This window comes from Phyllobates terribilis, unplaced genomic scaffold (genome assembly GCF_046119375.1).
Source record: "Phyllobates terribilis strain yellow unplaced genomic scaffold, ASM4611937v1 Scaffold_5__5_contigs__length_657084704, whole genome shotgun sequence".
NCBI classification, from domain to species: domain Eukaryota; kingdom Metazoa; phylum Chordata; class Amphibia; order Anura; family Dendrobatidae; genus Phyllobates; species Phyllobates terribilis.
Window position 1 is genome coordinate 119,444,995 of NW_027362765.1, and position 12,680 is coordinate 119,457,674.

The following is a 12,680-nucleotide window of genomic DNA, read 5'->3' on the forward strand; positions in this document are numbered from 1 at the left end:
CCTCTCTTGGTGTTCTGTTCCTTCTTACTTTCCTTTCTGTTCCTTTCTGTTTCTGTTCCTCTCCTCTGGCTCTGGCCTCCACTCCAGGCCTGCCTCGTGGAGCTGGGCCCAGACTGAGCCACAGCTCCCTGTCAGCCATCTCTGGCTGAACTCCTTCTCTTCTCCAACTCTCTGCACTCTCTGCTGAACTAAGATGGTGCCCGCCTTATATACCTCCCTCTCTGTGTATGAGCCCAGGTGACAAGCAACCAATGAGCTCCTACCTATGCCCAGAAACCGTCCCTTCCTGCTCCTACATCACTGGGTTTTCCTCCCCCCCTCCCCACTCCAGCCAGGGACATGTTCTGTCGTGCCTGCATTACTGTACTAATGGGAGCACCATTGACCTGTCCCCCGGAAATGGGGTGTGTGTGATGCATGCAGCTAACCGAGACCTGGTCCACACACCATCCTTACCCGGGAGTGGGATATCACACCTCTGGTTGAGGTGCAATACCTCTGTAGCAACCGAACCCTCGGGGCGCTACACATTCAACTGTATTGGCATCAAAGATGTTAAAAGCAATGATGGAGGAGAGAGCGTCATGTGACACTCCCTTTCCCATCATCCCTCTCTGCCTCTGATGCAGCAGGTGCGATGACGTCACTGTGCAGGGCAGTGGAGCTGCTGAGACGTGCTGTGGACACCGGAGCAGGAGAGGTGAGTATTGTATTTTTTTACTTTCTAAATCAGTGAGTATATAATGGCCATAATACTGCAGGACTGGGGGGCTGCATCATACTATATGGGGTCTGTATAATACTCTTGGGGGGTCTGCATTATATTATATGGGGGTCTGCATAATACTATATGGAGGGTTGCATCATATTCTATCAAGGACTATGAGGGGCTTTATACTATTTGGGGTCCGCATCATACTCTGGGGGGCTGCATCATACTATATCGGGTCTGTATAATGCTCTGGGGGGTCTGCATAATACTATATGGGGGTCTGCATAATACTCTATGGAGGGCTGCATCATTTTCTATCAAGGACTATGAGGGGGCTTTATACTATTTGGGGTCTGCATCATACTCTGGGGGACTGCATCATACACTATGGGGGGGGCTGCATTATATTCTATCGAAGACTATGACGTGCATTATACTATATGGGGGGTGCATTATACTCTATCAAGGACTATTAGTGCATATAATGCACCCCATAGTCCTCCACATAGTGCATTATACTATGTGGAGGACGATGGGGTGCATTATACTATGTGGAAGACGATGGGGTGCATTATACTATGTGGGGGACTATGGAGTGTATTATACTAAACAAGCAAAATGCTGCCTATTCTTCGAGTGATTGGATTGTTTACGCCAAAACAAAAATCATTGTTCTCAGCAGCACATCACCCTGTGAAAACTTCAGATATTCTGCTGATAACAGGATATGTATGGGGACAGATTGACCTATTAGTGATTGCCCTGTGCCCATCATTCTTCCTCAGCCGATGTAAAGAAGCCAGGAAACAAGCGTAGAATGACTTCAATATTGTCGGTCATGCTTGTTTAGCGGCCTGAACTCAGCGCATGTAAATACAAGCGAAATGTGTGATTGTGCAATATGTGAGTGTTTGGGGCCCCACTTTAAACTTTTGCCCAGGGCCCCACTTTGTCTGAAACTGGCCCTGCATGGTGTGCCTTCCGTGTGCACCATGGATTGCACACGTACCCATTATAGTTATAACACTATATATTTAACCATATTTAGGCTGGGGCTACACGACGACAAATGTCACGCGACAGCAAATCTCAGACAAGTCGCGCAAATGAAAGTATCTGAGCAGCTTGTCTGCAACTTGCTGTTGCGTGACTATTTATAGGGTTCACTCACACGAGCGTATAACTCGGACAACTGCTATCGGATGTTTTATCGGACAGCACTCGGCCCAATGTTATACTATGGGGCGATACAGATCTGCGACTTTTTTTTCTCCTGCTGATGCGACGCGACAAAAAAAGTCGCAGAATGCTGCGAGTGACTGCACAAATCAGATCACGCGCAACCATACAAGAATTTGGGTGTGTGTAAAACATTGATTTATGCAGCCACATTATGCAGGGAGCCAGTCCGAGCATTGCGATGCAATCCTTATCCGAGTTATACGGTCGTCTGACTGCTCCCTTAGCTTAATAAATACTCTAGATTATCTTGACATTTTTTTAACCATCAGATGCCAAAATATTACAATGTTATTGTATTTGGAAGCCACCATACACCTTTTACACACAGACGGCACTCTGTTGCATGGTTCTCATATTCTCAGTGCTTCGCTGTTACATATACCATAGTCCATTGTTCCATTTTGTTCCATTAGATAATTGTTACCAGGTGGAGCTGCTCCTGTCCTATATAGTGCGGGCGGCGGATATATGGTAATGAGAAGACTGCCACCTGCTGGAGAAAACATGTTCTGCATGAGAGCTCAGCTGTGGGAGAGAGAATGGGGGATGCAGTGATTTAATGGATCCCATACCTCAGTGCACATAAAGGACTACTGCTCTGTACACCCGAAAGCAGACATTACCATAGCCTGTCTAGAAGATTTATCATAGTCCCGGCATGTACACCTGTCATCTGTCTGGTTAATAACATCTCTGGAGAGAACCAAATGAAGCCAGTCTATATTCCTTGGAGCAGGCCCATAATGTAATAATCTGGAGCACAAATCATTTCCTTTCCTGGTGCAGACATTCATCAGATGCCTGGATCCATATTATTTCTGTATGCCATGTGTTTCCCAGAGAACGTGTAGGTGCACAAAGCAACGCGATTATAAAATCAGGGGCGCTGCAACGTAACCATTGCCAAAAGTGTCGATGATGGCGGTTTAAGCGGGATCCTCCTGTCATTTTCCAGTTCAGTTATCATGGGATTAATTACATTGTGTTATAATGTCTGACATGTCATACAGATAATTAAACCCAGGTTAATTCTGTTTATGGGAGATGTGTGAAAGATGTGAAAATTGGATCCGTGAATTTGGGATTCATGATGAGGGGACGAGGAAAGTATTTATTTGCACATGTGGCTATAGTGTGTGTTTCTGTAATATTCCTATTTGTAGTTATTATTATGGTGTCTGTGCTGGTATCAGCGCTGTATCCAGATGGTGTTAGCACGGCTGCATTGGCATCGCCAGTGGCATCAGAGTGAGGTCAGCTATAGGAACAATCAAAGTGGGTGTCTCGGATCATCTTCAAACATGAGACTGTAAGGGCACAGACTGGCCACGGCTCTCCCGAACCGAGCATCACAGCCTCTTAGACATATTTGAAGATGGGACGCTCGGGTCCGGAGGGCCGTGGCCAGTCCGTGCATTGGGGTCCGTGCTTAGAATGATTTGCATGAGCCCTAATAGTAACTACTTCCAGCATTTCGACATTTTCAGCCATCCAAAATCTGGTACACAATGCTCCAGGAGTTTAATCCTGGTGTTTTAACTTTTTTTAAATCCATATTTCTATTAATGTGTAAGGGAGTTTTAAGAATATAATGAACAGTTTGATTTGATATTAGAGTGCATATGGCCTTTAAACTATGTGACTGCAGATTTGTGAATCCTCACATCGAACTAACTGCACGCTATGAGGACTATCCGGCGGCAGGAGCAGGCAGTCATGTGACCGCCAGTAAGCGATTTGCAGATTTCTGGTCACATTCCGACTAGACATGTCCGGCCTCGCTCAATACACTTGCATTGATCTCACGGCAGAGTGATTACAAGTGGCTTGAGCACAGCAGATATACAGGTGCTTCTCACAAAATTAGAATATCATCAAAAAGTTAATTTATTTCAGCTCTTAAATACAAAAAGTGAAACTCATGTATTATATAGAGTCATTACACACAGAGTGATCTATTTCAAGTGTTTATTTCTGTTAATGTTGATGATTATGGCTTACAGCCAATGAAAACACAAAAGTCATTATCTCAGTAAATTAGAATAATTAACAAAAAACACCTGCAAAAGCTTCCTAAGCATTTAAAAGGGTCCCTTAGTCTGTTTCAGTAGGCTCCACAATCTTGGGGAAGACTGCTAACTTGACTGATGTCTAGAAGGCAGTCACTGACACACTCCACAAGGAGGGTAAGCCATAAAAGGTCATTGCTAAAGAAGCTGGCTGTTCACACAGTGCTGTATCCAAGCATATTAATGGAAAGTTGAGTGGAAGGAAAAAGTGTGGTAGAAAAAGGTGCACAAGCAACCTGGATAACCGCAGCCTTGAAGGATTGTTAAGAAATGCCATTCAAAAATTTGGGGGAGATTCACAAGGAGTGGACTGCTGCTGGAGTCATTGCTTCAAGAGCCACCACACACAGACGTATCCAGGACATGGGCTATAAGTGTCACATTCCTTGTGTCAAGCCACTCATGACCAATAGACAACGCCAGAAGCGTCTTACCTGGGCCAAGGAGAAAAAGACCTGGACTCTTGCTCAGTGGTCCAAGGTGTTTTCAGATGAAAGTAAATTTTGCATTTCATTTGGAAATCAAGGTCCCAGAGTCTGGAGGAAGAGTGGAGAGGCCACAATCCAAGCTGCTTGAGGTCTAGTGTGAAGTTTCCACAATCAGTGATGGTTTGGGGAGCCATGTCATCTGCTGGTGTAGGTCCACTGTGTTTTATCAAGACCAAAGTCAGCGCAGCCGTCTACCAGGAAATTTTAGAGCACTTCATGCTTCCCTCTGCCGACAAGCTTTTTGGAGATGGAAATTTCATTCTCCAGCAGGACTTGGCACCTGTCCACACTGCCAAAAGTACCAATACCTGGTTTAAAAACACCTGTAAGTATGATTACATCTCAAACTCTGAGAAACTTTCTCTAAGCAATTGTGGGGCGTGTGCTTCTTTCCTTTGAGTGTTGCTGGCTGCTTAAGATAGGTCAGCATCATACACATTGAAGAAGTACACGCCCCCCAGTGAAAACTATCAGATAACACCCACTTGGACTTAAAGATTAACTCATTAGGTGCCAAATTCTTTGATTGATAATAGCTCTGCAGTGAAGAGGCAAAATTTGAAAATAAAATAGTTTTATTCTACTCTACATCCAATATTAAATTGTGTGTCCTGTCCAGCATGAAAAATTTGGTGAGTGGTCCGCTTTAAATTTACCCTTACTTTTACATCGAGGTGAACATGAAAATATAGACTCACTTAGCTAAAACTAAAACACTGCTTCTGTTTGAAACGCGTGAGCAAGGCTATTTATTTCTAAACTTTCATCGAAAGCTTTATAAGCAGTAACATTACACTTCTGGTGAGCTAAAAATCTAAAGGAAACCTACAAGGAAGTGAGCTATAGAAAAAAAATACAACCGGAACATGTAGCAGTATATCTAACCTTATGTTTAATAAATATCATTACTGTGCATTCTATATATCATGATTTCAAGTTATCAAATACATTTATCTTCTCAGTAATCTAAATATTAATATTTCTCACACTGTTCTGAGGGTTGACAAATAATTAGTGAGTCCCTACATGACACTTTTCTGCAGTCTGATCCTTATAAAATGTATAAGGACACTTGGCGATTGTATAACACAAATGCCTCTTGTAATGGTGACCTCTACCAAGGAGTATAGTGAACCCCAATACTGGAGCATCCACTGTCAGAGAGCCCTGATCTTCTCATCTTCAGATAAGTCAGTTGGGGAATAATGTCCATAGACCCCTTACAGCAGATCGGGGGTGCTGGAACCAAGATATGTGCGCAGGTCACTGACGGATGAATGGATGAGTTTGGCTGGTATAGTTTCTTTGTTGAGTCTCTGATGAGCTGCATAGCGATGACATCCCCCAAAGGAATAGTAATAATCCCCCCCATTACGACCCTTAATCCAAAGAACGTCTATGGGGGGCACTAGGTCTGCATCCTCCTATTGTGAAACAAACAAGAAGTTTTATCTTTCAGATCTATTGTGCCAGTACAGTATATGTTCTTGTCCTATCTACATTTCTTTAAAAAATAGAATTATTTATAGCATTTTTTGTGGCTTTTTTATACCTTCATATGTTTTCTTTATGCTATTTTATTCTAAACAGAACCCTATGGCAAAATGCATGACAAAAAAGTGGCACCCAGAGCTGTACCCAATTATTATTATAGCGTCATTTATTCCATGGCCCTTTACATGTAAAAAAGGGGGTAGACATAGCAAAAACAATTACAATAATCTTGAACAAAAATGAGTCAGCGACTGGTACAGGAGGAGAGAGGACCCTGCCCACAAGGGCTCACAATCTACAAGGGGTGGGTGAAGATACAGTAGGTGAGGGTGCAGCGATATGGTGGAGCGAGGGTTACTGCAGGTTGTATGCTTGTCGGAAGAGGTGGGTCTTCAGGTTCCTTATGAAGGTTTCCACGGTATGCGAGAGTCTGATATGTTGGGTTAGAGAGTTCCAGAGTAGGGGGGAAGATAAGAGGGGAGTAGAGAAGGAGATCTTGTGAGGATCGGAGGTTCCATGCAGGTAAGTAACGGGAGACTAGGTCACAGATGTATGGAGGAGACGGGTTGTAGATGGCTTTGCATAACATGGTTAGGGTTTTGAACTGGAGTCTCTGGGCAATGGGGAGCCAGTGAAGGGATTGACAGAAGAGCGGCTGGGGAATAGTGGGGTGACAGGTGGATTAGTTGGGCAGCAGAGTTTAGGATAGATTGGAGGGGTGCAAGAGTGTTAGAGGGGAGGTCACAAAGCAGGATGTTGCAGTAATCGAGGCGGGAGATGATAAGGGCATGCACTAGTGCTTTTGCAGATTTGTGGTTGAGGAATATGTGGATTCTGGAGATATTTTTGAGTTGGCAGGAAGTGGAAAGGGCTTGGATATGTGGTTTGAAGGAGAGATCATAGTCCATGATTACCCCGAGGCAGCGAGCTTGCGGGACTGGGGGTGAGTGGGCAACCATTGACTTTGATGGATAGGTCAGTTTGGGGGGTTAAGTGAGATGGGGGAAAGATGATGAATTATGTTTTATCAATGTTGACGTTTAGAAATCTAGCAGAGAAGAAAGATGAAATAGTGTGCAGACAATGTGGGATTCTGGTTAGTAAGGAGGTGATATCAGGTTCAGAGAGGTAGATCTGTGTGTCATCAGCATTGAGGTGATACTGACAGCCGTGAGACTCTATGAGTCTTCAGCTGAAAGGAGAGGGAGGAGGCGCTGGGGGAATGAGGAGAGAATTGAAAGTGTTGAATAGCTGTTTGGAGTTGTGAGACAGGGAGGATATGAGAGATGAAAGGTAGGTTTGTTTTGCTGCAGTGAGTGTGGACTTGAAAGTAGTGAGGGATTGTTTGAATGCAATGAAGTGCTCGTTGGAGTGGGACCTTTTCCATCTCCGCTCCGCAACCCTGGAAGCCCGTCTCAGTTCTTTAGTCAGGTTGGTGTGCCAGGGTTGCCTGTTGATTGTGTGAGCTTTGGAATGTGTGAGGGGGCACCGAATTGAGAGCAGCAGCTGGTGTGGTGTCCTCAACAGCGGTAGCAACATCTGCATCATGTAAGGAACTTATGTCTGTAAGAGGGAGAAGGGATTCAGAGAGTGAGTGTACAGTAGGTCCAGGTGTTTGAGATTTCTATGAGGGTGTGCAAGACTGTGGAGTGGGGATTGTGGACCTGGAGAGGAGAGGGCAGAGAATGTAAGTAGGTTGTGGTCAGAAAGAGGGAGAGGCGAGTTAGTGAGGTTAGATAGGGAACAGAGGTTGGTGAAGATGAGGTCCAGTGTGTGACCATCTTTGTGAGTGGGTGCGGAAGACCATTGAGCAAGGCCAAAGGAGGATGTGAGAGATAGAAGCTTAGAGACAGCTGAGAGGGAAGTGTCGATGGGGATGTTGAAGTTGCCCATGATGATAGTGGGCATGTCAGCGGAAAGGAAGTGAAGTAGCCAGGTGGTGAAGTGTTCGAAGAAAGTGGTAGCTGGACCTGGGGGGAGGTAAATGACAGCCAGTTGGAGGTTGGAGGGGGAGTAGATGCTCACATAGTGTACCTCAAAAGAGGGGAGAGTAACGGAGGGCGGCAGTGAGATTTGAGCGGAGGCAGTTATCTGACAGGAGAAAACCTACTCCTCTACCATGTCAATGGGGCGAGGGGTGTGAGAAAGATGGAATCCACTGTACGAAAGTGCAGCTGGAGAGGATGAGTCAGAGGGGATGAGCCAGGTTTCAGTAATGCCGAGGAAGGAAAGTTCATTAGTAATGAAAAGATCATGGATGTAGGAAAGTTTGTTGCAGATGGAGCGAGCGTTAAGTGGGACTGGAGAAGCGGGGGCTGGGCGGATAGGTATAAGGTTAGGGAGGCTGCGAGAGTTTCTTATAGATCGTGGATAGGAGGTGGAAGTGACTATGGGGATGTGATGGGGAGGACAAGGATTTGGAGAGATATCACCGGCAGTGAGGCGCAAGGAAAGTGTTAGCACGTGGGAACAGGAGAGGTCACGAGGTGGCTGTCTGTGTTTGGAGACACAGGATTGAATGTTGAGGAATAGTTCTGAGGCGGAGGTGAGATGGATGGGGAGGATGGAGGGAGAGATTACCAGTTCCTTTCTAGGTGTAGGGATTAGGTGGGTTAGTAGAAAGTGGAGGACTATAGGGGAGAGATGCTTGGGTATCCAGTTTCCTTCAGTTCTAATTCAGTTCATCACACTTGTGTGATACACTGCGCACACTAAGTCAGCAGATTCACTACTTACAATATATATGCTAGAAAGTGCATTCAGGTGTGAAGCAGAGGGGAGAGGCCTCTACTCATCTTTATCAGATAATTACAAATTGAGCCAGATGCAGGATATAACAGACAAAGTAAAACATGCTGGTCATAAAGAAAAGTGGTGAACAGGGGTCATGCAGGGTCTGCTTACAAACATACAGGGTTAGTGAACACAGGGGAGGTAAGGTTTATCACACAGTTTATCACAACCTCTGCCTATGTTTATAGGAAACACTTGGGATTGTGTACAAATTTCTATATATCTAAACTGCTTGTGATGCTAGTACTGTAATGACCTGTACCAGGCAAGGGATCATGAGATTTTATCCATCACTGATTTGGAGTTCTGCCCAGGCTTATTAAATTGATTTACAGCCTTTACATATTTTTGTGCCATTTTCCATAATACAACATGCTCTACGTGCCACTTTTTTCATTCATTTTCCATAGGTTTTTATATAGGAAAAAAAACATAAAAGCTCCGATTGATCATTGTTGTTTCTCCACTTTTCTGGACTAGTTTGTTCATTATTATTGGCTTTAGTATTTGCACCTTTTAATTATGTGCTGTGTTTTAAAGGGGTTGTCCGAGACTTTAACATTGATGGCCTATCCTTAGGATAGGTAATCATTGTCTGATCGGTGGAGGTGTGACTCACGGCACCCCTACCGATGAGCTGTTGCTGGTGTCAGCGGTCCCCTATTGATTTGAATAGAGGGCTGATGTGCAGTACCCGGCTACGGCCACTATACATTAGACCGAGCTGTGCTGTGCAGATCTGTAACTGAGCAGTTGCATCATCCCTGGCGGCGTGCTTGCATGGTTTACCACCTCCCACCATGCAAGACCGCAATCTTACCTATCAGGCCAGGCTGCACACTTTGCTCCAGTACCTGCTGTTTGTATGTCTTTTGTCTGCTGGCTTAGGGCGGCGGCGCTGTTACTTTCTGATTCTTAAAGCTACAGTGTGCGCAGTCCTAATGCGTCCCCAGCCTATTGCTGTGAGTCACTGGATACTTAAACCCCCTCCACCCAGTAGGAGGTGCCTGAGCAACACTTTCCATCTGTGTGTTCCTTGCAACTGAGTTGCCAGGTCCTGTCCTGTATCTAGTCTGTTTCTGCCACCCTGGGGGCTGTATACCCAGGCCTGTTACCTGTACCTGTGACTTCTATTCAGTTTCCGTCACCCTGGGGGCTGAGTTCCCAGGCTCGTTCCTGTATCTTATTCCTGGTTCAGATCCTGTCTGAACTGTGTCCTAGTCTGTTACCTGTTTGTCTCTATGTCTGTACCTTCCCCTTTTCCTGCAGTATCTGAACCTGCACCTAACTCCAACTCATTGTCTCTGTATTTCTGTTTGTGAGTTTTGTGTCCACTCGCTACTTCATTGCAAGTACCTTGTGTGTATCTGGTTCTGCTTGTTCTGTTTCCCTGCCTCCATATTTAACTCCAGTGTTCCAGCTATCTTCTTGTGTTTTCCAGTCTGTTCCATGTGAACAGAGCCCTGTCCTGTCTACCGCATCTGCGGGTTTTGCTCTGCTCTACTTGTCTACCGCATCTGCAGGTTTTGCTCTGCTCTGCTTGTCTACCGCATCTGCGGGTTTTGCTCTGCTCTGCTTGTCTACCGCATCTGCGGGTTTTGCTCTGCCCTGCTTGTCTACCGCATCTGCGGGTTTTGCTCTGCTCTGCTTGTCTACCGCATCTGCGGGTTTTGCTCTGCTCTGCTTGTCTACCGCATCTGCGGGTTTTTCTCTGCTCTGCTTGTCTACCGCATCTGCGGGTTTTGCTCTGCTCTGCTGGTCTACCGCACCTGCGGGTTTTGCTCTGCTCTGCTGGTCTACCGCACCTGGGGGTTTTGCTCTGCTCTGCTTGTCTACCGCACCTGGGGGTTTTGCTCTGCTCTGCTTGTCTACCGCACCTGCGGGTTTTGCTCTGCTCTGCTTGTCTACCGCATCTGCGGGTTTTGCTCTGCTCTGCTTATCTACCGCACCTGCGGCTCCGTTCCTGTGTCCCAGTCTGTACTGGTCCCTATCCTGCCTGCGTTCCTACCTGCCAGTACCCGCCTGTCTGCATGCCAGCCGTGCCTGCCAGTGTCCACCTGTCTGCATGCCAGCCGTGCCTGCCAGCGCCCACCTGTCTGCATACCAGCCGGGCCTGCCAATACCCACCTGTCTGCATACCAGCCAAGCCTGCCAGTATCCACCAGTCTGTATGCCAGCCTAACCTGCCTGTTCCTGCATTCCCCGGTGTGGGTCTACAGCTGTGACCAGGGTCTGACCTGGAGTAGCACCTGGTCCCTCTGCTCGGTTCCTCCCTGGTTCACGAAGTCGACTGAGCCGCCGTGTGACCTTGGTTGGACCGAGTTGATACTTAGTTACGCCCCTCCAGGCACTCCTCGGTTCATAGTCCAGTGGGATCACTAATCATGCTCACGCCAGTCTGTTCGGGCATGTGAGTAACAGCAGTTCTAGCCGCCATCGACACTGTGAACAGCTGATCGGCGGGAGTGCGTGGTGTCGCACTTCCACTGATTAGACATTGAAGTCTTATCTGAAAGATAGGCTATCAGTGTTAAGGTGGTGGGCAACCTCTTCAAATTGCTCCAAACATGTAGCATGTAAGCCCTCAAGGGCAGGGTCCTCTTCCTTCTGTACCAGTCTATCAGTGTTAGTCATTTACTGTAAGTGATATCTGTATTTTGTATGTAACCCCTTCTCATGTACAGCACCATGGAATCAATGGTGCTATATAAATAAATAATAATAAAAAATATTTGTGTTTATTGGCCCCTTTTCACTGCCCTGTGTGATGACAACAGGGAGCAAAGGCCAAATTGAAAAGCTTGGTATATTGCAATTTTTTTAACATTTGCAGTAACTTGAAAGTAATTAGGGATAGGAAAGCCCTTGTAAGGCTATGTGCACTCATAGAAGGTGGAATCTACCTGAAGTCTGCCTGAAATGCGTCTACAAAATGCTAAAAAGAATGAACACCTACACTGCAATGTTAAATTGATTGCTGTACGCATAATCAGTCTCTTTGAGCTTCATTTAACTGCTACAGGCTTCTAAAGCCGTTAAAAGAAGTGACCTGACTATTTTTCAGACGTCTTCCGTTTGGATGTCACTCACTAGTTTTTATATATTGTGTTTAATTTTATTTACTGAAGTGTCTTCTGCTTCAAAAACTCTGCAGGTACACAAGCATCTAAAATACATCACATGCACATATCCTAAGTCTGCAGACTTGTCAATTCATGACAAGAGATGTTTGAAAGCTCAGGACATTTTAATTGAAAAATACATTAAAAGGGTTATCCGGGACTATTTATTTTTTTGGTACTATGGGCCTAAGTACTAACAGGCAGGTAGTCCTACCTACAAGTGCTTCTCACTTCTCACTAAATTAGAATATCATCAAAAAGTTAATTTATTTCAGTTCTTCAATACAAAAAGTGAAACTTGATATATTATATAGAGTCATTACAAACAGAGTGATCTATTTCAAGTGTTTATTTCTGTTAATGTTGATGATTATGGCTTATTATTGTTATCCCGGTTGCTTGTGCACCTTTTTCTACCACAGTTTTTCCTTCCACTCACCTTTCCATTAATATTCTTGGATACAGCACTGTGTGAACAGCCAGCTTCTTTAGCAATGACCTTTTGTAGCTTAACCTCCTTGTGGAGTGTGTCAATAACTGCCTTCTGGACATCTGTCAAGTCAGCAGTCTTCCCCATGATTGTGGAGCCTACTGAAACAGACTAAGGGACCTTTTTAAACGCTTAGGAAGCCTTTGCAGGTGTTTTTTTGCTAATTATTCTAATTTACTGAGATAATGACGTTTGTGTTTTCATTGGCTGTAAGCCATAATCATCAACATTAACAGAAATAAACACTTGAAATAGATCACTCTGTTTGTA

General features: G+C 45.2%; 1 protein-coding gene across 1 annotated transcript in view; it reads right to left on the bottom strand.

Annotated features, from left to right (window-relative positions):
• Positions 1 to 3,975: 3,975 nt before the first annotated feature.
• The window catches only part of SRXN1 (sulfiredoxin 1), a 28,372-nt gene continuing 19,667 nt past the window's right edge, over positions 3,976 to 12,680 (bottom strand). Inside the window, exon 3 of the mRNA XM_073682838.1 lies at positions 3,976 to 5,935. Within this exon, the coding sequence (XP_073538939.1) occupies positions 5,732 to 5,935 (204 nt within the window). The 3' untranslated portion in view covers positions 3,976 to 5,731. The remainder of the gene's footprint in view (positions 5,936 to 12,680) is intronic.